Source organism: Podarcis tiliguerta, assembly GCF_965153285.1.
Source record: "Podarcis tiliguerta genome assembly, chromosome: 12".
Lineage (NCBI taxonomy): Eukaryota > Metazoa > Chordata > Lepidosauria > Squamata > Lacertidae > Podarcis > Podarcis tiliguerta.
Genome location: NC_139545.1, coordinates 12,887,715 through 12,914,670, shown reverse-complemented (window position 1 = coordinate 12,914,670; position 26,956 = coordinate 12,887,715). Strand labels below are relative to the sequence as shown.

Genomic DNA, 26,956 nt, shown 5'->3' with positions numbered 1-26,956 from the left:
AGAGCCTCCCCAAGCAACTCACAACCTGTTTGTAAATACATATACAGTGGTGCCTCGCAAGACGAAAAGAATCCATTCCGCAAGTCTCTTCATCTAGCGGTTTTTTCGTCTTGCGAAGCAACCCCATTAGCGGATTAGCGCTATTAGCAGTTTAGCGGCTATTAAAGGCTTAAGGGATTAGCGGATTAGCTGCTAAAAGGCTATTAGCAGCTTAGTGCCTTAGAAAAAGGGGGTGGGGAGCGGAAAAAAATTGCAGGAACTCGCAAGACATTTTCGTCTTGCAAAGCAAGCCCATAGCAAATTCGTTTTGCGAAGCACCTCCAAAACGGAAAACCCTTTCATCTAGCGGGTTTTCCGTCTTGCGAGGCATTCGTCTTCCGGGGCACCACTGTAAATTCATGTTCTAAACAAATGACAGAACACATAGCTGTCTAGATGAAAAAAGGTAGGAGCTCTAGCAAGGGCCTAGGGACAGCAATCCAAGAGCCAGATTCCCCAAAGAATCAGTCTGGTTTCTACCAGGGGACTCATAGAATCACAGAAATGCAGAGTTGGAACCCCCTTCCAGGACAGATGGACATTCAACCTCTGCTTAAAAACCTCCAAGGAAGGAAGAGGCCACCACTTCCCGAGGGAGTTCATTCCACTTTTGAACACCTCTGTCATAAAGATCTTCCTGATGTTTAGTCGAAATCTCCTTTCTTGTAACTTGAATCCATTGGTTTGGGTCCTATCCTCCAGAGCAGGAGAAAACAAGCTTGCTTTATCTCCCACGTGACAGCACTTTAGATATTTAAAGATGGCTATCATATCTGGAAGGACAGATCCTGAAGCTGAGGCTCCAAGACTTTGGCCACCTCGTGAGAAGAGAAGACTCCCTGGAAAAGACCCCGATGTTGGGAAAGATGGCGGGCACAAGGAGAAGGGGACGACAGAGGAAGAGATGGTTGGACAGTGTTCTCAAAGCTACCAGCATGAGTTTGACCAAACTGCGGGAGGCAGTGGAAGACAGAAGTGCCTGGCGTGCTCTGGTCCATGGGGTCATGAAGAGTCAGACACAACTAAACGACTAAACAACAACAACAATCATATCTCCTTTTCAGTCTTCTCTTTTCCAGGCTATACATGCCCAACTCCCTCAAGCATTCCTCATAAGGCTTGGTTTCCAGACTCTTGATCATCTTGGTTACCCTCCTCTGCACATGTTCCAGCTTGTCAATATCCTTCTTGACTTGTGCCCAGAACTGGACACAGCATTCCAGATGTGGTCTGCTTAAGGACAGGAGCTCACCCATTGCAAAGGTTCCTCTCCACTAAAAATACATTTATCTGAAACGGCCACACTTTACCATACATGGGAAAGGCAACTTAAGAAAAGCATTTGGGGGGGGGGAATGGGCAAGTCTCCTGGTCAGAGGTAATTTTTCAGGGAACGTTTATGTTTGATGACATGGTGTTAATTCACAAAAGTTCCCTTGTTGATATAAGATGAGATTTCGGCTCATGTTTGTTTGCAGGGGCAGATGCTGGTTAGAAGCACAAAATATTTTACCATGTATGGGAGTAACAAAACAAAAAAAGGCAGATCTTTGTAAGTATGGGAGATTTGGGAGGGAGTGGGGAGAAACAGAAGGGAAAATGTGCTTAAGAAGAGCCTGCAAAAGTCTGGAAAGCAAGCAGTGCTTAGTCACAATGAACTCTACCTTCTACAACATCTTTCCTAAATTTATTGCTCAGTTATTCACCAACAGTAACAGCACCCTCTCACGGCCACATGTAGAAGCACAAACTAGCTGCTTTTGTAGATCACATACTGGGAAGAGCTTGCTTCCAGTTTTATTCTGAGATATTATCCATACTGTAGTGCAATGCATGATTCCGTTATTTCTTCAAGCAGTCATTCTTGGACCTCTATCTATCTATCTATCTATCTATCTATTTATTCCCCAGTTCATAGTGCTCGGCTACTCCACACTCTCCTGGCCTCAGCTTCTTCTATTGCCAAAATCACCTCAATTAAAATAGCCTCGCTGCAACAATGACTGGGGCTCAGGCATAGTCCGCCCCATCCTGTGGGACTTGAATTGAAAAATACTCTGCGGAGGGGGAAAGGATGGACCAAAAAAGTACAGCTCATTATTGTTTAAAGAGAAACAGAAAACACCCCAATTCAGAATCAGTCACCCTTGAAGAGGGGAGAATGAAACTTATGGACTATGCAGAATTGGACAAATTGACTGGGAAGATTAGATATCAACGGGATCACAAGTTCATCGAGGACTGGGGAAAGTTTACAGATTATCTGAAAAGCCTATGCGACGAACAGACAACGCTAGTGGGATTTAAAGAGGCTTTGTGAAAGTTAAAGATGTATTGTAAAATAGAAATTGAACTGAAAGGATAATATTAAATGGCAATATTAAATGTAGAGAATGCGTAAAAATAGAAAATATGGATGATTGGTGGAGAAGCTGGTGGAAGTCCCAAAAGCTGAAATTTGTGAATAATGTTTGAGATGGCGAATTTGTAAAAGGAAAAATTTAATAAAAATTATTATTAAAAAAAAACACAGAATCAGTCACGTGATACAGATCGGGTAACATGATTGCAATAAGGAAGAAAGCATTACAGGCGGCAACGATTTCAGGAGCGTCCAACTGACATGTGATCGCCGATGCGCAGGTCCTTTTGGACCCGGAAGAAGGCAGAACAGAGGTTGTAGGGGCATAATGGGATGAGGAAGCCTATAAGGCTCTGCCGATGCACGTGGGGGCCAGGAACAGAACCCCTGCGTGAAATGCTCTCTGCCAGTACTTAAATATTTTTTCAAAAAAACCTTTAAAATAAATGAAAACCTGCTCCGTGGCAGTATCTGAGGACGGGAGGCAATTATAGACACTAGCTATAGGGTCTTGGAACAGTTACACTGAGATGCATGTTTCTTTTCTCCAGTAGTCCTGAAAGTGCTGTTGGGAGCTAACTGGTTTTTGTTGCCGTTGTTTTGCAGGTGCTGTCTGAAGCCCTATTAAGCTAAAGGTAAAGGGACCCCTGACCATTAGGTCCAGTCGTGACCAACTCTGGGGTTGCGGCGCTCATCTCGCTTTATTGGCCGAGGGAGCCGGCGTACAGCTTCCGGGTCATGTGGCTAGCATGACAAAGCTGCTTCTGGCGAACCAGAGCAGCGCATGGAAACACCGTTTACCTTCCCGCTGGAGCAGTACCTATTTATCTACTTGCACTTTGACGTGCTTTCGAACTGCTAGGTTGGCAGGAGCTGGGACTGAACAACAGGAGCTCACCCCATCGCGGAAATTCAAACCGCGACCTTCTGATCGACAAGTCCTAGGCTCTGTGGTTTAACCCACAGCGCCACCCGCGTCCCCTGAAGCCCTATAGAAATCTGCAAAACCAGTTTGACTAGAGACTACTGCAATACCGAAAAATGGGTACTGGCAGCTCTGTAATACTACTACCATCAGTTCTCAGAAAATCTACCAGGTGTACAAAGCCTAAATACAATGAGAAGTGTTGTATATAAGTGACCTTGCTTCCCCTGCAAGCTTTTATTACACTTAAGCCTGCCACTGTTCTCGCACTTACCTGTGTTTAGTCATCTTCTGATTATGGCAAAAATGGCTGAAGAATCTGGCATAGTATAAATGCATAACTGCATGCTCCTTTCCTCCAATGTACAGGTCGACAGGCATCCAGTGATCTGCCAAGTCTTTGTGAAAAGGTCTAATAGAGAAAACAACCAATGTGTAATGAGAAGAAGCATAGCTGACCAAGGAAAGTTAGAATGATTCCGATTAGTAAGAATCAATACAAATGGATTTGACTGGCTTACAGGAGCAAACATTTGGATGCTACCAGCAGGGGGCAACATGACTTCATTATATTAAAACAAAATCCTTCCTAAACATTCAGTGGCTGTAGTAATCCAAACAACATTTAATTATAAAATCAAATCTCCGTATTGCTTAGGTGCAAATGAATGACAGCAAAGGGTATCAGATAGCTCTGTTTTTTAAAGTTTTTATTTATACTTTCCAAGTTTACACATTTCATTACTTTTACAGTCAATTTAACATTTCAAAATTTGACTTTCTTTCCCCTCTTTCTGCAGCCCCTTAATTATTATTATTTTTTAGTATCTTCTGCATATCCAGATTCATTTAACTTGCTCATTTAATTATCTACTGCAAATATATACTCTTGTGAAACTGCAGGTTATTACAATGATCCTGCTAATGTTTTTATCTGTTTACAATCTGTTGAGGTTATTCAGGTTTACATATCTGACCAACAAGGGAGGTTTACAGTCAGTGAGGTCATGTAGGAATATCTTTATGTGCTTAAAATTACAAAGCTGTTGTAACGTAAAAGTTCTACTCTGAATGAAACAAACACAATTGTTTAAACAGTAGACGTGTGATAAACCCTCTAAACAGGTTAACTGAATGGTCTCTGATTCCTGCTCTTAACATTTCTGCAAGTGTACAGTGAGACAGCTATGACTCTAAAAGCCATCCCAAAAACAAGGCGTTGATTTCTAAGTGGATAGTGTAATTTGAAAGTTTTAGGGCTTCACACGCACCAACTCCAATCTGACCCATGCTGAAATCAATCTGTGGAGGGAGCCAATGTTTAACTAGGATTACTTTGGTCTGCCATTTTGATTCAAAATGGTGCCTAGTGTCCAAACATAGACAGCGTTTGGTGATGATACCTCAAGAGGCAGCTGAACCTATGGCAAAAAACGGGCAAAGTCATATTTCGGTTGACCATCTTGATTCAAAATGGTGGCCGGTGTCCCAACATGGAAGGAAAATGCTGCCCCACCTTGGGAACCCTCATGCCAAATTTGGCAACGATAACTTGAGAGACATTCCAAACCTATGGACAGCAGGCAGAAAGGACAGGCAGAAAAACCACTTGCCAAAATATACAGATGATGAGCTCTTTAGATCCTGGGAGGTTTTGACAAGAAGAAGGTTTCAAATACACTGCATTCTGAGGTGGTGAGAGGACTCCACCATGTCAGAAGATGAGCTAAATGATGCAATTTAAAAACAACCAACAGGCTAACTCCTTTGTATACTGGGGAAAAGGCACCACTGGCAGAACAAAAACAGACCCCTCACAGGAATCATCTTTTTATTGTGTTCAGTATGAACTTAAGGATTATCTACAGGAGAACCTTGCCACTACTTTCAAGTTGAGCTATGAATAACAGGACCAGCTTATAAGATTACATAACAGCCTGACTGATTGAATGCAGGCTGCCTAAATTACTTACCTCTCAGAATTATGAGGATCAGTGTACCTTAAGTAATACCAAGCTGAATCAACAAATGTATCCATGGTGTCCGTTTCCCTTTTTGCAGGCTGCTTGCACCTGAGGAACACAAATTATAATTATTAGGGTTCTGCAGAGATAGAAGGGAGCCATCTGGGGAGCTTTGTTTGCACGATTTTTTTTTATGATGTCCCTTATGAGACTGAAGCCGCATTAACAGCCAATTTGCAAACTACAGATCTGCGATGCTCACTTGTTGTATAAGCCAAGCGTCTAACTGGGTATGCAAAGTCAGAGCTCACACATCTCAGCAGAGGCGAGATCTACAAGTCTCTGCTTTGCAAATCATATCAGAAGTGAGAAATCAGAAATGTCATTAAGCCAGGAATGCCTTCTCTCTCTCTATTTTAAATTCTTACATCTGATGAAATGAACTTAAAAAATGAAAAACTAAGAGAATCCAAAATGGGTAGATTCATTCATTCCTACTGTCAAATCCAGCAACCCCCAGTTAATCTGAATGGATAGGAATTCAAATTGGTCCTAAGCCTTACACACTTCCAGGTTTGTGACATTCGGGAGCCAAAACGTTCAGGAACTAAGCTGTTCAACTTCCAAGGTACGACTGTACTTCTGGCTCCATTCTGAAGTGAGACATTTATTAAGATGAATTTCTTGGCTGAGTTTTGCCTGAGCATAGTTCTTTACATCAAATGCCTTTTGCAACAGCAACAAAATGGAATGAGCCTTTCTGAGTCACAGCACTGAGGTACCGCACTACCAAAAATAATCTATTCACTAGCTCTCGAAAGACCAGAGAAAGTGACAGGTTTACTGCTTCTATATTCTGAAGTGTGAATGACTTGAGATCACTTAACGGCTCCAACAAGGCAGCCTAACAATACAGAATTCATCACGTCAACTCTGCTGAGAGCAATGTTCCATTATACGCATGATGAGGAAACAGTCTCTCAAGGATACAGCTAAATTCTGATCCTTTCCACCAAGCATTAGCCGTCCACCAGACCCTGGAGAATACAGATCTAGTTTCCCTAATGAAAATATAATTCTCCAAATCTGAATTAGATTCTGTTGAGCCAAGCAAACAAAAGGCTTAAATCTGGCCTGCATAAAACTCCTTTCTAATACAAATAGCTGCCTGACATAAACAACAAGAAGCTCAGATCTAAACCAAAAGCAGCGGTCCTAGGTGACTTTACACTTTACCATTTTCCAGGGCAGAGGTAATCTTTTGGTACACAGAGCAGCAGATTCCTGATCCCTTTATTTGCAGCAAATAAAAACAAATGACCTTGCCCTCGCACTTAAAAGAAGAAATTTGTGAAGCAGCCCTGGCACCAGACTCATGCAAGAGAAGTGAATTAAGATCTCCCCATATCCCAAGGAAAAATAGCCCACAGAGCTTGCCTTAACTCTGTTTCCAATAGTAATACAGCTAACCTTGCTATAAAGAGGAAGACAAAGCCTTCCCTCCAAAGAAAAACCCTGTTCCTCTAATGACTGAGCTCAGCAGTAAGAAGAAACAGACGCACAGCCTTTTAGAGTTAAGATCTTTTTTTCTGCATAAAAAGAACTGGTGAATAGAAAGAACCTGAGACTGCTCTCCACTTTCACAGAAGGCAATGCTTTGGGAAGTAATAGCACAAAGGTACACCAGGGTGAGACAGTTAGATTTGTAGGACACTAAGCTTTAGTTTCTGTCCTCTTTTTTTTTTAAAAAAAAGAAAACCAGAAGCCACAGCATCAACCAAATGTTTAACCGTAATAATATTAAAAATGAAACAAAATTTATTCCTCTTCCAGCCAAATCACTGACCAGAAGCTGCAAAGAAAATGTGCACTCACCTCGGACACAAGCAGTTTACCCAGTGTGTTGCAGAAGCCAAAAGTGAGCCGCCCTTCCCTGTAAAGGATGTGACACTGGGCAATTGCACAGGTAAGTCTTCGTAAGGGACAGGAAGAGGACCGCAACTCTGGCAGTGGATGATTGGAATAGGCGTCCCCCAATAGCGCTGCCGCGAGATCAGCCAATCTTTCAATTTACTGCTTGTTAAGTGTCCTCCTACTCCTTTATTTTTGGCTTCTTGAGTGATGGCATTTAACGCTTGTTGTCTACTCATACCTGTGAACTGAGAACGACAGATGTTGGTGTATTCCAATGTTCTCACTGCAACGGTAGTCACAGTAATGTTCCTCTGTATATGTCCCACCACCCATAGTCAAGAGAATGGAATTCTATCCAAAGTCCTAATAGTCTCTCAAATTTTCTCCATTTTCATCTTCTGTTCAAGCCTCTCAGTTCCCGGCAGTCGAATGATCAGGCCACTACCGGCAGCTGCTCTGTTGGATTTCGGCATGGTGGTCTGGTGTGCATTTTCAGGTGAAGTTCCTGGAACAATTATTTTAATCTCCTAGAGCAGGGATCTCCAGCTCCCAAGAGACTGCGATCTACTCCCACTATAAAAAAACTGGCAGTGATCTACTGTTGAGCTTTGGGGGGGGATCAACTAAGATCAACCAGGGACACACCGCAATCGACCGGTAGATCTCGATCGACTGGTTTGGACATGACTGCCCTAGAGCAATTGTTTCAATTTGTTTCTGGTCTTGCACTAAACAGGTTTTAAAAATAAAAGTACAGTAAGTCTCTGTTGGGCAAGTGGCTGAGCAGCAATACTATGAAGCTGTATTGCTTTGCAACTTAAGAGATTGTTTTAAACATGTTTGTAAGTAAAGGTAAAGGGACCCCTGACCATTACGTCCAGTCGTGGCCGACTCTGGGGTTGTGACGCTCATCTCGCTTTATTGGCCGAGGGAGCCGGCGTACAGCTTCCAGGTCATGTGGCCAGCATGACTAAGCCGCTTCTGGCAAACCAGAGCAGCGCACGGAAACGCCGTTTACCTTCCCGCCGGAGCGGTACCTATTTATCTACTTGCACTTTGACGTGCTTTCGAACTGCTAGGTTGGCAGGAGCAGGGGCCGAGCAACAGGAGCTCACCCCGTCGCGGGGATTCGAACCGCCGACCTTCTGATCGGCAAGCCCTAGGCTCTGTGGTTTAACCCACAGCACCACCCACGTCCCAGCAAAACATGTTTGTACATAACAAGAAACCTGGATTTCAGAAAAGTATTTTAGGATGCATGTGGCAGAAGTCCTGGTTCCAGCTATGCAGCAGGAGAAAGTCTGCAAGACCAAGGCTTTGCTCAGGCTCATTCTAGCTCATACATGTAGTGCTAAAGCAGAGTTTAGTATTTTCATACTAATCACTATCTTCTATTAGTACATATCAGATGACTGCGATAAAAGCCAGCAGCGGAGACTGCCAGCACTGGCTCAGTTCTTTCTCTGGTGCCAACTAAATGAAGCAGAATCCATGCAGCGCCAGAACCTATGTTCCTACACCCTGCAGGGTTTGGAAGTGCATTAGCCTTTGTAAATTAAGAAAATCTTTAATAAAAAAAAGAAAAGAAAAAAAAGGAAGTGCATTAGCCTGAAGCATTTAAACCAAACCATGTATGTCTGCATCTATATTAATTTCACACTTTCATTCTCTGCTATGCACATTTTAAAAATTGCCTAACACGTAAAAATCAAATACCTGGTTACATGTTTGTGTGTGAGTTTTAAAGTTGTCATTCGTTCCCATGGAGGAGTGGGGATGAGAAGGCAAAGACTCACAGGAGCGCACTAACCTCTCTGGAGTTGATCAGTCTCTCTGAACCATCCGGCAGCGTTTCAATTACTTCCTCAAACGACAGACCCAAATTCCTAGCAACTTCAGCATCATCTGGTTTAATGCATGGGATTCCTTGGAAGGGAAAATAAAATGAAAGTGTTTCTTAAACAGATTTCAAATAAGACTCACCCCTTTGGGTTTTTTAAATGAAAATGCAATCAAACAGCTTTCTGATTCAGAGTTCAGGCAGCACTGCTAACTACCGTATTTTTCCGTGTATAAGACTAGGTTTTCCTCCTAAAAGATAATGCCAAAAATTAGGGGACGTCTTATACATGGATAGTGCCAAGGGTGGGCTGGCGATTGGTTGTTGCCGCAAAAATAGGGGGCGTCTTATACATGAAAAATACGGTATATACTTCTTGCATATACTTTCAACCTCTTCAACCCATGTTTCAGCCTACAAATCAACCTTCCAAATCAAAATGTATCTAAACTGACTCCCAATTCCTCTTCCATTAGAACAATACTCTCTGCATTCAACTTTATAGCCCTTGGCCAATTCAATTCAATACATATTGATAAGATGAATTTGTCATTGACATCTTGGCTCTATATTTTCCAAGATGCAACCTCTCTTTTCTCACCCTGGTTTTCATATTAGCCAGCACTGGAACATTAAATTCCTGCCGCGAAATCAATCTCAACACGTTCATTTGCAAGTTTTTCTCTTGCTGCAAAGCAAAGGCTAGATCTGAAGAAGCATGGTGACATTACTTCTGAGAGATGAAGGAAGGTGGGTTAGATGCATCTTTCTGACAGCAGCTCCCCATGCTGTATGGCAAATATGCTTTGGAAAATGAGGGGAGCTTCAAAGACATTTGTGATACTGCAGGGGGCGGTGAGATGTTTTAAAAAATGAAATAAAATCCAAAACCCACACCTCCTAGGGCAAAACACGTCTGTGAGTTTTTGGATCCCAGTCATCAAAATCAGAATGAATGTTGATGTTTGGGTACTGATTAATTTAATTCTATTACTTTCCATTTGGAATATAAGGTTTTAATTCAAGGGGAGCTTGTGGCCACCCATATGTTGGGGGGCTCTTAGCCTTGGAAATTGCAGCCAAAGGTCAAGGATGATATGAACCACAGTCTAGACACATCTGGATTATCACAGGTTTCCCCACCCCTATTTTAACTAATGGCTCAAAGCTTCAAATTACATTCCTGTGTATGTCAAAAGTTGGAAAACAACAATAAATAGAGGGGAAAGGTTAACAAGTTTAGATGACTGTCGTTAAAAAATGGAAAAGCATTGTTTTACCATTTCACTGAAAAGAAATCAACTTGGATGTTTATGAAAAGAACTCAAGACACATACCAAGCTAATCTCTTATACAGGACACCAATTATATCAGGTGGACAGCATACACTATAAATCAGTGTTTCCCAGACTTGGCTCTCCAGTTGTTTGTTGGACTACAACTCCCATGATCCCTAGCCAGCAGGAACAGTAGTCAGGGATGATGGGAACTGTAGTCCAAAAACAGCTGGAGGCCCAAGTTTGGGGGATATTGCTCTAAATGATACAAAAACATGTGTCTCAAGTACTTTGGGTTGCCCGACTGAAAGCTGGAGAACAGTCAGAACAACAGCCTTGCTCAATCAGACCAAAGGCTCTCTAGTCTAGCATCTCATTTCCCAGTGGCCAACTCGATTCTGCTGGGAAGCCCACCAGCAAGCCATGAGCACAACAGCCCTCTTGGTCTCCAGCAGGCGACATTTAGGGGCATGCCAAAACTCATTTCCCCCATGATAGCCTTATCTCCCATTGGTCTAACCCCCGTTAAAGGCATCCAAGTTGGTGGCTAATCTACATCTTGTGGTAGCAAATTCTATAGCTTCAAACCAGGAGCAGAAAACAGGCAGAAGAAGCTGCATGGAAAATTTAAAGCATATGACTATTTGCCAGCTTTGACTCTGGCAACCCTAGCAGTGCTTAATACATCAACCTTTATTTTCCCTTCCATGGATGCTTCTAGAACCCACAGACAAACATTTCTACAGTTTCAGCTGTGTAAGCCTTATTTTTTCAACATGTTTCCTGTACTCACCTATTTTAGTATCGACAGAGCCTTCAAACTCAGATTTTGCGGAAATGACTACAGGAATCTCTTGACTGGTGAGCAAGTTCAGAGCTGTCACTGAAGTAAGAGACTCTACAAAAAAAAAAGGAAAGATCATAATAATAGGAACACTGTGCCAAGAGTGTTCACTTACTGCTAAAAGAGCCTGCTGCTCTCTTGTGTTACTAAAAACCTAATGAAGCAGCCCTTGAAGATCCGGTCTTAGTCTGCTCGAATCAATAGCAATAATTCTGAATTTAATTAGTTTCTGTTGGAAACAAAGCTTCTTGCACTTTTGAAAGATTTCTCTCCCAATCTGAACCTCACGCTTCAATTATCCCACCCCCTGGAAAAAATAATTACCATTCTCCAAGGATACATGAAATATTTGTGCAAGGAAATGAATATCTAAATAAAAGCAAAAAACAAAAACAAAATGTAAAGGGCAGCATATATTTTGTCATTATACTGGAAAGCTTTCCCTCTTATGCCATTTTTGAAAGGTTGTCTCTTTTCGTTTTGCAGAATTGTCTGCCATTCCTTGGTTTAAAGAGATTTCGTTCTATGTTCGATCACCAGTTGGCATTTGCAATTTCTCTCAGGGAAATGCAATTCTGTGGCGCTATTCTATGCGCTTTTTACTTCTAAGGGATAAAAGGGTACTTGTACAATGCTCTATTCCAGCCAATAGGAGTGTAATGACCATCTCCCAGTCTTCCTGGATCCAGTTGCCCTCTGGGGGGGGGTGTACCCCTCTCCAAGCACAATTCAAAGTGTTGGTGCTGACCTTTCAAGCCCTAAATGGCCTCGGCCCAGTATACCTGAAGGAGCATCTCCACCCCCATCATTCAGCCCGGACACTGAGGTCCAGCGCCGAGGGCCTTCTGGCGGTTCCCTCACTACAAGAAGTGAGGTTACAGGGAACCAGGTAGAGGGCCTTCTCGGTAGTGGCGCCCGCCCTGTGGAACGCCCTTCCATTAGATGTCAAGGAAACAAACAACTACCGTGGTACCTCAGGTTACCTACACTTCAGGTTACCTACGCTTCAGGTTACAGACTCCGCTAACCCAGAAATAGTGCTTCAGGTTAAGAATTTTGCTTCAGGATGAGAACAGAAATTGTGCTCCGGCGGCGCGGCGGCAGCAGGAGACCCCATTAGCTAAAGTGGTGCTTCAGGTTAAGAACAGTTTCAGGTTAAGAACGGACCTCGGGAACGAATTAAGTACTTAACCCAAGGTACCACTGTATCTGACTTTTAGAATACATCTGAAGGCAGCCCTGTTTAGGGAAGTTTTTAATGTTTGATGTTTTATCGTGATTTTAATATTCTGTTGGGAGCCACCCAGAGAGGAGGAGCGGCCAGATGTGCAGGGTATAAGTAATGATTTTATTATTATTATTATTATTATTATTATTATTTACTGAGCCCACCCTTCCCTTTAATAAATTGCTGCCAAGAGAGAAAGTGGACAAAAATATACTCAGAAGTAAGATTCTCTTGTTCATCAATTACTACTGATCATCTTGTTTAGACAAGCATGCACTCTAATATTTATTTATTTATTTAAAATATTTATTATTTTCCATACATAAACATAACAGAAAAACGCCCAACAATAATGGGGGGAAAAATGAAACGAAAAAAGAAAAAAACATAAAACATAAAATACATCAAATCACCACATAAACTGAACTTAATTAATTACTCAAAACCCATCTTCATAAACATATTACTTGACTTCCTCAAATCTCTTCCATCTGAGTTTCTTAGTAATTATATATAGCAGTTTCCAATATCATTATTTCCTAAAACAATATCACAGTTATAATCATATTTCCTAACTTTTCTTATCTTACATTTTCTCATTTATTTATTTAATCCCAATTTAATCCTAGTCCTAATTGATTCTTTCAAGTGATTACATATCTTTAATATTACAATATTTATTCAAATAGTCTTTAAATTTCTTCCAATCTTTTTAGCACTCTAATATTTATTATTCCTATTTTCTCTCTCTATTTCCTAATAGAGAGGAAGGTTGCAGCCCCTCTCAGCCAAGGCCCAAGAACCACAATACGATAGCCAAAGCTGAATCTGGTCCAGCATCCCATTTCCCAACAGAGACTGGCCAGATGCTTCTGCGAAGTCCACAAGCAGGGCACGATGGCAACAGTCTTGGCTCCCCAGCAAGTGGTATTTGGTGGTATACTGCCACTGCATATGGAAGCTCTACTTTGCCAACAGCTGCCAATACATTTCTCTTTCACAAACGTCTGCATCCCTCCCCCCAAAAGGGATCTAAGCCAATAGTCAGCATCCTGTGACAGTGGATTAATTATGGGTTAATATGAACATCCTTTCCTGTGTCCCCTAGCTATTCCTAATCAAGTTCACTGCATGGTCCAAAGTTCTAATATCATCATAGGCTGAAGAAGACTGTGCCCACCCTCCCTCTTCTTTCTCCAATACAGTAGTGCATAATTTTATACACTTTTAATATCTTCTCTCTTAAGGTAAAGGCAAAGGGACCCCTGACCATTAGGTCCAGTCGTGACCAACTCTGGGGTTGCGGCGCTCATCTCGCTTTATTGGCCGAGGGAGCTGGCGTACAGCTTCCGGGTCATGTGGCCAGCATGACTAAGCCGCTTCTGGCGAACCAGAGCAGTGCACGGAAACGCCATTTACCTTCCCACCGGAACGGTACCTTTTTTATCTACTTGCACTTTGACGTGCTTTTGAACTGCTAGGTTGGCAGGAGCAGGGACCGAGCAACGGGAGCTCACCCCGTTGCAGGGATTCGAACCGCTGACATTCTGATCGGCAAGTCCTATGCTCTGTGGTTTAACCCGCAGCGCCACCCACGTCTTACCAAGTCTTCAAATGGGGGAACAAAAACCTCACAGAGCTGGTGATCCAGCCCCCTAACTGTTCTGGCTGCTTACTCTTCATCTTTTCTAGCCTTACAATGTACTTTTAACGATGGGGCAACTGCAAGTGTGCACAGCATTTCAGATGCAGGGGCACCAATAACTCACACAAAGGCATTATTATACTAGCCATCTTATTTTCAATCATTAAATTTGCATTTTTCATTTTTCGCTGCTGCCTCACACTGCCTCTCATAGTACACTGTAGGGTGATGCAAGTCTGAAGTCAGGGATTCTTGGCTGTCAGACCTTACACTACGTGCTGATTTGCCAGAGGGAGCAAAAAGCCTCTAGCACGGTATCTACTGCACTTGGGCACCACCGAAGGAGCTACGTTCTTCAACAAATAAAACTTCAAACGGAGACTCCGGCATACAATTCCTGCATTAGAATTTGTCAAGAAGTGTGATTCCACTGAATTCAGACAATGGTCTCCTCTCCCGTCGCAAGTGTTAATTAACAGAGCAAAACTAGGATGACTGTGTTGCTGTTTTGCTCCTGTTTGCGAATGGTCATTATGCTCAGTTTATATATATTTCAGCTTTATACTGAACTGGCCCAGAACTGTATGTCTTCTATGAAACGGCCATTTGGTTTTGCTGTTTGCAAAGCTTTTCTCATGCATGCATGAGTGTGTGTGCATGTTTGCGCAAGCTAATACACACAGACACACACGCGCAAACCCCTGTCAACTGAAAATATACATATGCTGAAGTGGACTCTACAGGGGGGGAAACCCAAATTCTTAATATTCAAGGTGTCACAATACTTTGTTGTTTTCCTGGAAGGAAATTCTGTAGTTTGGTGGTTCAGCAGTTTTCAGTTGCTACATGGTACTAATCCGATAAGGGATTCTAGTCTGGTTTCTCAGTCGAAGCAACTTGTCTTTACAGAGAAGATCAGGCTGCTGCCATATGTTTAAAAGGCATGCTGCAATGTTTAAAAAATATTACATGTGAATTGTTTTGCACAAGCCTGACCATGTTAAGATACACAAGCAACTGCCTAGTCTTAGTAAATCAAGCACTACCAGAAGAAAGAAAGAAAGAAAGAAAGAAAGAAAGAAAGAAAGAAAGAAAGAAAGATTCACCTTTTCCTGGGACAAGCTCCTTCCGGAAAATTTCCTTTAAATAGCTATTTCCATGTAGCAGTCTATGATTAGGCAAGATATGTAAATGGGATGCACCATAAATGGCTTCAGGTGCGCATGCATAGGCTGATATCATCTCTCCTGTAGGGTTATTATTAGTCTGACAAAAGACAGGGAAAGGGTTACTGCAATTTCCTCCAGAGCAACACGCACCATTTTCACTTGCAGGCCCCAGCTTGCATTTATGAATTCTACAGACATTTTCCAGAATCAGTTCCAAAGGCCACAGTCCACATCTGAGAATACAATGGCGAATTTGGTCACGCAGCCAATCCAGCCATGTTTCTACATGCCCCACGCCAATGTCACTTACGATATCAGGGGTATGTGTTCTGAGCAAAACAGCCTTGCAGACTAAAAGATCCCTAGCCTTCATTTGACACCCCCCCCCCCCACATGTAATTGCTAACATTTCTAGTTTTACTCCTAACAGTTTTCAGTCTCCTGCAGATTATGGCACGAATACCTCATCACCAAGAAGGGACTTGCTCACCTTTAGCATGAACTCAAAATAGCACCCAACACAGTCTCCTAACCAATGAGCTTGCATTTCCTTTATTCCATACCACTTGGGGAGATCTGACAAACCATCGAGCAAAGCCTGCAACAAAAGCAGAGAAAATGGTAGGCATTTAAACGTGGGTGGAAGATGTTTGCGCAAGATGTCCTGACCCTGCGTCTTCCTCCACACATTCTCCACCTGACAGGAAGGAATATCCCCCCACTCCTTTTTTTTAAAGGGGGATTTGCTTTGTTTCCCCTGACTTATGACACCAAGAATTTGGGTCTCATATGGCCTTCAGCCTAATTTCAAAAGCCTCCTGCAAACTATCAGTTCAGACCTGTGGTAGAAGTGATCTGTCTCTCCCGTAGTAGCCTATAGGGTGAGGAGAAAGAGGGAGAGACAATAGAGGGTGGCAGGAAAAAAGGGCTCCATGTATTTTTTTGATCTGGCGCCACCCATAGTCAACGTGTGACCTCTGACAGATTATCTGTGACCCTCAACAGAAAAAAAGGTTGCCCAACCCTGGCTCTTCTCTATAGATGGCCATCCTATGTCTGAAGAGACTAAGCGCTTGCTCAAAAAAAGTCTCCACAAATATGGAGCACACCTGCCTTGCGCATTTTTAAAAAAGGCAAAGCAGTTCAAACTCAAGCCCGTTAAATGAAAGGAATAAGCCAAGGATCAGGTAAATTAGTTGAGTCATGTAGCCTTCAGTGAAACCATTGAAATAACACAGATATGTCCTGGGTCACTCAAATGCATTACAGTGGTACCTCGGGTTAAGTACTTAATTTGTTCCGGAGGTCCATTCTTAACCTGAAACTGTTCTTAACCTGAAGCACCACTTTAGCTAATGGGGCCTCCTGCTGCTGCTGCCCCGCAAAGTTTTTAACCCGAAGCAATATAACCCGAGGTAACATTTCTGGGTTAGCAGAGTCTGTAACCTGAAGCATATGTAACCCGAGGTACCACTCTACATTTTCAGTGAGAAACTGCATGAATACAGTCAGCAGTACAAAAATAAAAATAATCCCAGACACATCATATATTTAAACTGCACCCAACCCCCAATAATCAGTTTGTTAAGGGTGATGCGATTTGTTGCTCTGTGGTGTGAACTGCAATTCCCATGATTCCTTGGGGGAACAGGTGCATGTGCTTTAAATGTATGGTGTGCACAAAGGCACAATGAATTTGAATAATGTCCTGACACTATTCAACATTAAACACATGACGAAAGAAGCAAAAGAAGAGCAAAATATATTGTCCAATACTTTTTGGTGCCTGGGGCATCCCCTTACAGCAGAGGCAGCCTCCATGTAGCCCCTCAAGATCGGGAGGACACCAATTCCCATAACCCATGACCACTATAACAACTGTAAGGCTGTCATTGCCCTATAGCATTTAAAATGAAAAAAAAAACCCTCAAAAAGAAACAATTGGCTGCTCTTTAATGCTAGCACCAAACTGGCCACTAAAGTCAGTCTGCACCTGGTTGACCACTGGGGGTAAATTTAATGGAGTGGGCATGGAATCCAATCTTGTGGAAAGAAAAGAAGCAGAAATTGTACTTCGTGAGAGCTTAGTAAGCCCACACAAATCACTAAATAATATTCTAGCTAAATGACAGGAGCAAAGATTCAATATAAGGAAATGAGTCTGACGGAGAAATAAGGACGTAGCTAAAGGTTACAATGGAATTTAGCACACATTAAGAGCAAATCAACAGTAAGAAGCACTCACGTAATCTACCAAGAGAGCAAAGGAAACAGCAAATCATAATTTGTTCTCAGAAATGAAAACCATGAATGTCAGAGCAATCCACACCATCGGGCAAGGGTATGTAAAAGCAGAAGAAGCCACAGCCAACACCAAGATTTTATGTGAAAAGGTGAGTCAAGAAGTCAGAACACTGCACAGACTACTATGAGGCTAGGAGTGACCCATTCATTAAAAGGACAAGCCATGTTTTAAAATGGTGCTTCAAAATAATAATGGGTTCACAAGTTGGCTTACAACATGCAGATTTAAAAAAAAATTTTTTTAAGGAAAGAGATGAGCTTATATTGCTCTGGGAACAGATTTCATGACTAGCTGCTGCAGTGCCAAACTGTAATCAGACAGAATATAGAAATAACTTTATTGTCCTTTTTCAAAATAGACATTATACGCAGTGAAAATGTATTTGCCACATTAATGGTTCTGGTCCCCCCCAAAAAAGCATGTTTCTTGGCCTGGTAAGAATCAGTGTGTCCATATACTACTTCCTTGCCATTTCCACTGTCTCCTGTCCTCATGTGCCCAAGCTCTGGGAAAGTTTGCCTGGTTTCTTAAACCACAGTTTCCCAGGACATACAAGCCAGGAAATTTGGGTTTCATGGATCCCTTGTGAATCAGACAATTAAACCAGAATCCTGGTTTTGAGGGAGACTTTAAAGCACAGTTCAGAAGTCACAGAAAACTGTGGCTTAAGACATCAATGAGTTAGGGGGTGAAGGAGGAGTGTATAGGAACATTACTGGATGGTTACTGGACTGATAGTTCATGATTCACTAGACTGGGATTGTTTTCTCTGAACTGGGCCACAGGAAAATAATCAACCCAAAATTTAGAATGGCTGGAACTAGATAGCAAACCAATACTCCTATCTCAAGGAAGGATAGCAAGGAAGCAGCAATAGTGAAGAAGGCAACTGAGTTGAGGTTAACAAAATGCAGGTAAAAAATGAGCTTGTGTTTAGCCAGATAGCACTGAGATGATGCCTCTTATTAGAATAAAAAAAAGCTCTAGAAATGAGCATTTTGAGGCCAAAGTAGATAGCAGTGCTACAAATGTATCCAACAATAAAAGCAACAATCTTACAGATTCTAATGCAAATATGTTAAACAAATCAGGAAAAGGAAACAGTAACTCATAACAGAAAAATAAAGCAAAAACCTTTAAATCTTCATGTACAAAACAATTTAAAAGTTGGGGGGGTTTTTTTTGCCAACTTTTCAGTTCCAACAGGCGTATTTACATTAATAGTGGAGAAACGAGAATTGCATTTACAACTGAGCGTTACAAAAAGAGGCTACAGTAGAACAGCCCATGATTAAATTTATGAAGATGAGCATCCATTAAAGAGAATCCAGAAACACAAGAGGAAATTTTGATATTGTTTGGAAGTGGCAGTCAACAGCACCAGTTGCTAAGAGACAGAGAGATGAGGGAATTATAGAGCTGGGCAAATCTAGCAAAAGGATGACCTAGATTGAAAACATATCTGAGATGTTGCAAAGAGAAAAGATTTGTGTCCAGAGGTGAATATCTCAAATTCTATTCAGGATCTTTGCATTATGAGAACCCACGTAAACAATATGAGCAGTAGAAGTCTATGGAAGAGAAAAATGTATCATTTATCAGAGAGATGAATACCAAAGATCCCGTTTCCTTAAACACCAGGTTGAAAAAAAGTTTTATCATAGTTAAAAACCCTGCTCTGAAAATAAGAATTTTAACACTATCGTGGCATTACATATACAGCCTTAAAGCTTAACAGTAATCACATTAAATCAATTTCTTATGTCAATTGAAAAACTAATTAATACAAGGCGAGCATCAGAAAAATGACCACTCCAAATGCCATACCATATCTAACACCAATATTGCTTTCTAAGACAGTAATGAAGTGAAGCTATCTGACAGCCTAGAAAATTATTTTCTATCACCTTGTATATCACAGTCTGCAGCCTGACCTACAACCTGTAGCACATGGTCTACGAAAGAGCTATGAGTCTGATTTTAACTGCGAGAGAAGAGGTGAACTATAAGTTTCATTCCACAAGATGGGGCTACCATATCATGGAGACAGTTAATTGACGAAAAGCTGAATTTAAATAGATTTATACCACAATCCCACCCAAGTTTACTGTGAAACAAGCCCTACTTATTTCACCAATCCTTGACTTAGCAAGACTGCAGCACCAATTCCTCACTCCTAGAGAGGCTCCTGGAGAGGAACTCACAGTCACCTTGTTCCTCTCTAGTCATTTTTTCTCCTTAGTGTCTTGCCTGTACCAGCACTTAGGATTAAGGCCTCTCCTTACCAAGGACACACCTTGGCTACACCTGAGACTACAATTCCCATCATCCCTGACCACTGGTCCCGTTAGCTAGGGATGATGGGAGTTGTAGTCCCAAAACATCGGGAGGGTCGAGTTTGCCTATGTCTATATCATTTAGTGTACTATAAAATCACCATCCCAAAGGGCTCTTCAGGAATTAGATCTTTTCCATCACTCTCCCAGACTTGGACATTCATTCACATATTGATACTCATTAACAGAGCAAAGTTGCTGCAGATTTTCAACTCAACCATCTACTGTACTTTCCAAGCCTGGTAGGTGCTCAGGTTTCCTTAGTGCTAACCCCTACAGAGCTAAAGTGAATCAGAAGTGGCATGAATGAAAATTCTGTGAAAGAAAACTACCCACGCTAGGCTCCAGTGGGCAATGGTACTCAATGTGTACAATATGCCTTTCTCTTAAAAAGTAAAGGGACCCCTGACCATTAGGTCCAGTCGTGGCCGACTCTGGAGTTGCGGCGCTCATCTCGCTTTATTGGCCGAGAGAGCCGGCGTACAGCTTCCGGGTCATGTGGCCAGCATGACTAAGCCGCTTCTGGCGAACCAGAGCAGCACACAGAAACGCCGTTTACCTTCCCGCCGGAGCGGTACCTATTTATCTACGTGCATTTTGACGTGCTTTCAAACTGCTAGGTTGGCAGGAGCAGGAACCGAGCAACGGGAGCTCACCCCGTCGCGGGGATTCGAACCGCCGACCTTCTGATCGGCAAGTCCTAGGCTCTGTGGTTTAACCCACAGCACCACCCACATCCCATGCCTTTCTCTTACTGAGGCCCTATTTGATTTGCTGAATTAATGGTCTATACCTTGCCTAATTACATGATGCAGGGGGCTAGGGGAAGGAGGAGGAATATGGTGGCAGAGAGTGAGAAAGAATATCGGGTGATCCACCCATTTTGGGCTCTGGCCCTGCCCACCACTAGAATGCACCCCCCCAAAAAAACCCCAGAATACAGCTCTCAAGCGAAACACGTTCCCCACATCTGACAAAAAGAGAAGAGAACACTTGCTCATCCAAATGCAGAGCCACTCAGAGCCTTGATTGCAACTTTCTGGTAAGTGAAACACTAGCAGTGAGGAGTAATGAATGATGTATCCCTCAACTTTAAACAACAGAAGGCTAGACAGAAATATGTACATTAACCCCCTCTCTCTTTCTCTCTCTGTGTGTGTAACTGTAAAAGAAATTGTCCCATACAGTTTGCAACGAAATAAGCCACTCTTAGATTTCAAGACAAAATGGGAGTATTTACTGTATAACCAAGCAGAAACCCGTGTGAATTATGAGCCTTTTCAAGGATTCTGCATACACTATTCTTGTAACTATGGAAACAAAATAATTATAGTCTTAAAATACATAATTAATATTAGACTCTTTTTTATTTAAAAAAACCTGAAAAAATAAAATTAAAAAACACCCAAATCCAGTAAAAATTGCACATAGTTAGCATAACTACTTGGGCATAACTTATGTGGCTTTAGCAAAAGGTAGCATAAATAAAATAACCAGTAAAGAGAAGATACATATACACAAATAACTGAGCTGAATTCTCCGTAACACATAAAGACGATGCAAGCATTAAAGGCTGTAAACAACGTGCTAAAGGCTTTCTTTGAACTTCATGCCGTCTCATGCCATTAACAAGATCTGTATAGCATTTTCAAGTGTTCAAAGAGCTTCACATGAATTATCTTACTGAAATCTTTACAACAACCCTGTGATATAAGTCAGGAAAAGGTTTCCTCAAGGCTCCCTAGTGAGTTCATGGCAGAATCGAGTTGGAAACTGGGGACTTTTGATTTGTAGCCGTCTCTTAGGCTAGCCGTTCCAGAGAAAAGGGCCCCACACCTGCAGCCCATGGCTCTTACACTGACTAAACCACCCATTTATCCTGTTAAAATCGCTGTAGAAAGCACGGAGAGGCTGTAGAAGGAAGTAAAGTTGTGAAATGTTGACAGGGCTTATGGTACTCGCTCAGGAATTCTTACTCCAAATATATTTTAAATTTTGTATTTGCAGTTTTACAAGTCATCTTCCCAATTTGTCACAGTGAGAGGGGAAAAAATATTGCCAAGAAAAATAGTTCTAAAAAGGTTCATGTATCACACATATTCATTTTCTCTTTTTCACGCTCAGAAAGATGTTTTTGTCCAAATAGAACAAACCTGGGGGGGAAACGCTGGATTATACTAAAAGTTATGTTAGCGTGACCTGCTAGCTGAACACATTTACATCATAAGATGTTCTTTAAAGGTGAAACAGGCCAAAACTAAATGGTGCTGTAGTTACATTATAATGATGTAACTCTATCCATTTTTGCAGCAGCGTAGTTATAATGGCACCATAGTTATAATGACATACACTTATCGACAGCAGGAAGAGAAAATGATCTTACATGCCACCGAAACCTACAAGCCTGTTACAGATCTGGAAAAATACTTTGACGGGAGGGTCTCCTCTGCAAAATAATTTATACTCACACCTTTGCATAGGCAGATGTTTTAATGAACCACTGTTTGAGGTATTTCTTTTCCACTTTTGCTCCCGAACGCCACGAACAGCCATTTTCATCCACCTGTTCATTAGCAAGAACAGTCTGATCCACAGGATCCCAATTAACCATTGCCTAAAAAGATGCCAGGAATCAAATTGAGAGGGAATTCTGGCATTAATAAGCATATCAGTAAAACGCAGAGTTATTAGCGGGCTGTTGGGTACACATACACTTCATTATACACCTTTAGACTCCAGGCGAAAACGTTCCTCTTTAACCAGGCCTTTGGCTGATTGACACCCGATGCCCTTTTAAATGTCTTTGTTTCTATTCACTGGATGAAGATACAGTAAGCTTGCAACTCACACGCATTTAACTCGTGCACATTCAGCTTTACACATTTGGCAAAAACATAAATTAAATAAAAAATGTGTAGAAAGTTAGCAAGCATCGGGGGGGGGGGGGGGAGTTTGGCAATCCCACCTGCCACGGCACCAAATGTGTTTTCACTATATGCGATTTTGAAAAAAGCAGCATGTTTTAAACTGCTTTGAGGTTTTCTACATTCAGAAAATATATGAATTTTATGAAATAAAATTAATAAATCATTTTTAAGAAGAGAAGGTAAGTCATGCAGAAACAATTTGGTGGTTCAAGTGGAATTTCTATTGCTATATCTGATAACAGATAAATGAGGAGAGCCATATTTGAAGCTATTCCTACACAAATGACCTCACTGTTCACATTACCACTGTGCAGAAGGTATCATGGTGCTACTGTACAATGCACAGCCTTCTGTGCATTATCTGACGGCTGGCAGGATAATATAACAATATAAATTAAAGCAACTCCAAATGAATGGGAATGTATCATAGAAGAACAGAACCACCTTTCATCTCTCCCGTAGCAGCAGCATCTTAATCTTTGCCTTCCAAGGGAAATTAAAGGTTACACGTATTATTAAAAGCCCACTCTGTTCAGTACTGAACAGAGAATTGGTTTGGATCCATAGCTTTGTTTGTGTGAGCTAAAGCTCTACTCAGACTGACGTTCTCTCCCCTACGCTGTTCCAGAGGGTGCCAGCAGATGGATATATACACAGAATACAGTGGTATTAAAATTATATCCTGAGACGAGAGGTATTTTACTGTTCTTAAAAAATAAATAAAAGGAATTGGACAAATTAGGCACTGGACAACTTGCTAGCAAAACATTGTGGGGCTAAAACATTACTTTTTTTTTACCCAGTGGAATAATCTGTCATGAATTGCAGAGTATGATTTGATCAGTCACAGTTTGCTAGCAGGCAGTCTGCAATGGAGGACAGAAAAAACACAATCCGCATACTCTCAGAAGAAGTTACTTCTGTTCTACTCTTTCAAACGCTGCGGAGTTGAACTCTGCCTTTGAAACAAGCTTGCATGACTGATCCCGCACTCAAATTAAGTCATTCTCTGCTTCACCACATCATCCTTTACACTTGCTTCTAAAACTCATTCCTTCACAGACTCTTCTCTTTACAGATGTGTGTATATAAAAAGAAGCCATCCTATAAAGACAAGTCTTCTGATTCTATCTTCCACAGAATCAGAATACGTTGCAGCAACAGAAGCCTGCAGAGAGATCGCCTGGCTTGATCAACTCATAAAGGACTTTGGGTGGGTGAGAAAAGGGCCTGTCAGCTTGCTGGAGGACAATCAAAGTTGCCTGAAGCTGACGCAGAGTGAGAAGTTCCTGGCCAGAACAAAACACATTGGGGTTAAATACCACTACATACGCCAGATGATCCAGGATGGACTTGTGGAGCTATCCTACTGCAGCACCCAAGAGATGACTGCTGACATCCTGACAAAACCCCTACCAAGAGAGAGTTTCCAGAATCTACGTGTCAAGCTGGGACTCTGGGTGGTTGAATAAAGTTGTTTATGTTTTGTATAATGTTGTATTGCCTGAGAAGGGGTATGTGGGATGTAAACACAGGAGCAGTCAATGAGAACATTCCTAGAGTGTACATGGTCCAATGGTTGCCTCGCAATTAGATTCCTAGACAGACTGAAAAAATCCTGCCTTTGGCTTCTGCACCCACTACTGCTCAAGGGCTTATGAGATTGACCTGTTGCAAAGCGTCACTTCCACAGACTCCTATAACAGGAATGACTACATGTGCATGTCCTGCCTTGCAAAAAAAAATACCCAATTCTTTCCAGCATGTATCTGGCATATCTTCGCTTCCAAAACTAACATAGCTTTATATTAACAAAAAACAGTCCCCCAATGATTTCAGCAATGGAAGAATATTGCTTTTTGAATGTACGACCTCCTTTGGGACATTGAAGTCCATGGAGTGAAGGGATTCATTTGCCAAATTAGAAAGTCTTCTACAGAAAAAAAAAACATCCCACAAAGCCCACAACAGTCACTTTAATATAGGTTACTATTACCGCCACAGAACTAAACCAGGCACAGCAAGCTGGCTTCCCATTACTTTCTGGGTTTGACTACTGAAATGCATTATACATGAGGATGCCTCTGAAGATGGTTCAAAAGTTTCTGTTAGTTCAAGGACTGGCTAGTCAGATCATCTCTCATTAGCTTTTAAACAAGTTCACTGGCTGGCAGCCTGCTTCCAAGCTGATTCAAATTGCAGGTGCTCACATTTAAAGGCTTGGGGACCCAGGAACTTGAAGGACCATCTATTCCCACTATATCTTTATATGTCTGCCAATGCCCTCCTCCAGATTCTCATCTTCCTTTAAAGCTGAGGCACCAGAAACCAGGAAGAAAGCTTTACTGATTGCAGTGCCCCTACCTACTGGACACGCTAGCCTTCAAAATTCTGGTTAAATTCGTTTTCTGTAGCAACTTATATTCTTGATTTTACTGTTGTGCTACTTTTATTTGCTTTATTATTATTATTATTTTGTTTGTGTTTTGTTTATTTGCTTGATTGCATCATTAGCTGCTTTGGAAATAGTAATTTAGAAGAGTATGGGTAGAAAAATTTATAGAAATAATCATCATTTTATGCAACATAGAACACCACACGCGCGCGCTCTCTCTCTCTCTCTCTCACACACACACACACACAGTTTTCTACAACTGTATGTCTGAAAGTCAACACACAAGCAATAATCACCCAAGACTTTTAAAGCCATATCCATAATATAAAAAGAGACAGTTCAACTTACTTCATTTTCATAGGCTAACCCCGCTTCATAAAGCTTAATAAAAAGATACTGTGTCCACTTATAGTACTCCGGCAAACAAGTGGTTATTTCCTGTAAACAGAATAAGAGCAATTTCAGTATTGGTTCCTCAGAACGCTAAGTGGTTCGTTCAAAAGATGACCACCTGATTCAGTATTCCATGTGCACTCTAATGAATACACAGCAGTCCTGAGTATCACCCACTAAATTAAGGAAGCCATTTTAAGTAGAGAGGGGAATCCATGGCCACAATCTGCCAGAGTTTTAAGTGTGCCTAAACCCATACCCTGTTGCTTCACAATTTGAGAGCAGGGGGCAATGTGAGTTTCTTGGCAGAGCCAGTAAAGCCTTTACAGCATATTTATATTACTGGGCTCGATGTATAGGGCTACAGCAGGCAGCACAGACACATCCTCTCAAGCTTATAGACCACCCCCCTGCTGAAAAAGTTTGCTGACCCCTGGTGTAGGTTAAGAAATCATATTGTCGTCATTATCACTCATGCCCACGTTTTCTCCTAACCCTATGGTTCAGCCCCCTAGTTCTCATGCCCTGCTGCAACTCAGCCCCAGTACAAGCAACAAACAACTGCATATTGCTTCTTTATTTTAGCCCTGCTCCCACCTCTCTCGCCTTCCTCCACTGTTTCTCCTGTATTGAGACTGTAAGCTCCTTGCATCAGGGACCTGTCCGTTTGTGCCCTACAGAGGGCCATGCACATTGATGGTGCTTTGTGCAACAAATAATCACATTGTAAGTCATAAAGCATGTCATAACTCCTCGGCTAGCGAGGGGATGTCAGCGCTGAGTTTCTATTTTTGTCCACTGGTGAGTGGGTGTGTGTATTGTTCTGTTTATTGTTAGTGTGCTGCCAATATTTTCCACCATTATTATGTGGTGGTTGCTTTGTGTGTGTTTTAAAATGTTGTACGGAATATTAATATGTTACACAATTCCTGCCCTCGTCTATGGTATAATGCAATTATGTACATTTTTATCAATGTAAGTTACTTGGAGACAAGAAACTAATAGGTTTAAACAACAATAGTAAGTAAACTCACCCTAGAGAAGAATTTTCTTAAAAATGACTTCAGATTCATGCATGTTAACAATATGAAACACTTATCACACACACACACTTCAATAATGCAGACAATTAAGTTTCATGAAGTATACATTTTAAAAGAAAAAAAGCTTACCCGATCCCAACTAAAATACAAGCCTAACGCTTCAAGCTGCTTTCGCATGTGCCGAATATTACTGAAAGACAAAATAAAATCCATATTTAAACAGAAAAGAATATTTCAGAAACAACTGCTCCCAAGAAAAGGCTCCTAAACTCCTCCAACTTGCACTGGGTCAACTTAAACGGCCTCAGAGTTTCATCCACTATTCACGTTATAAAAATCCCTTGCAAGAT

The 26,956-nt window shown here is 41.6% G+C and overlaps 1 protein-coding gene across 1 annotated transcript in view; it reads right to left on the bottom strand.

Moving 5' to 3' along the window:
- The window catches only part of LARS2 (leucyl-tRNA synthetase 2, mitochondrial), a 60,227-nt gene that overhangs the window by 24,946 nt on the left and 8,325 nt on the right, over positions 1–26,956 (bottom strand). The window contains exons 5-14 of the mRNA XM_083404739.1: positions 26,736–26,796; positions 25,519–25,608; positions 22,319–22,462; positions 15,698–15,805; positions 15,145–15,304; positions 11,115–11,219; positions 9,015–9,130; positions 7,166–7,449; positions 5,300–5,398; positions 3,601–3,738 (exon numbers count right to left, since the gene is read on the bottom strand). Of these exons, the coding sequence (XP_083260865.1) occupies positions 3,601–3,738; positions 5,300–5,398; positions 7,166–7,449; positions 9,015–9,130; positions 11,115–11,219; positions 15,145–15,304; positions 15,698–15,805; positions 22,319–22,462; positions 25,519–25,608; positions 26,736–26,796 (1,305 nt within the window). The remainder of the gene's footprint in view (positions 1–3,600; positions 3,739–5,299; positions 5,399–7,165; positions 7,450–9,014; positions 9,131–11,114; positions 11,220–15,144; positions 15,305–15,697; positions 15,806–22,318; positions 22,463–25,518; positions 25,609–26,735; positions 26,797–26,956) is intronic.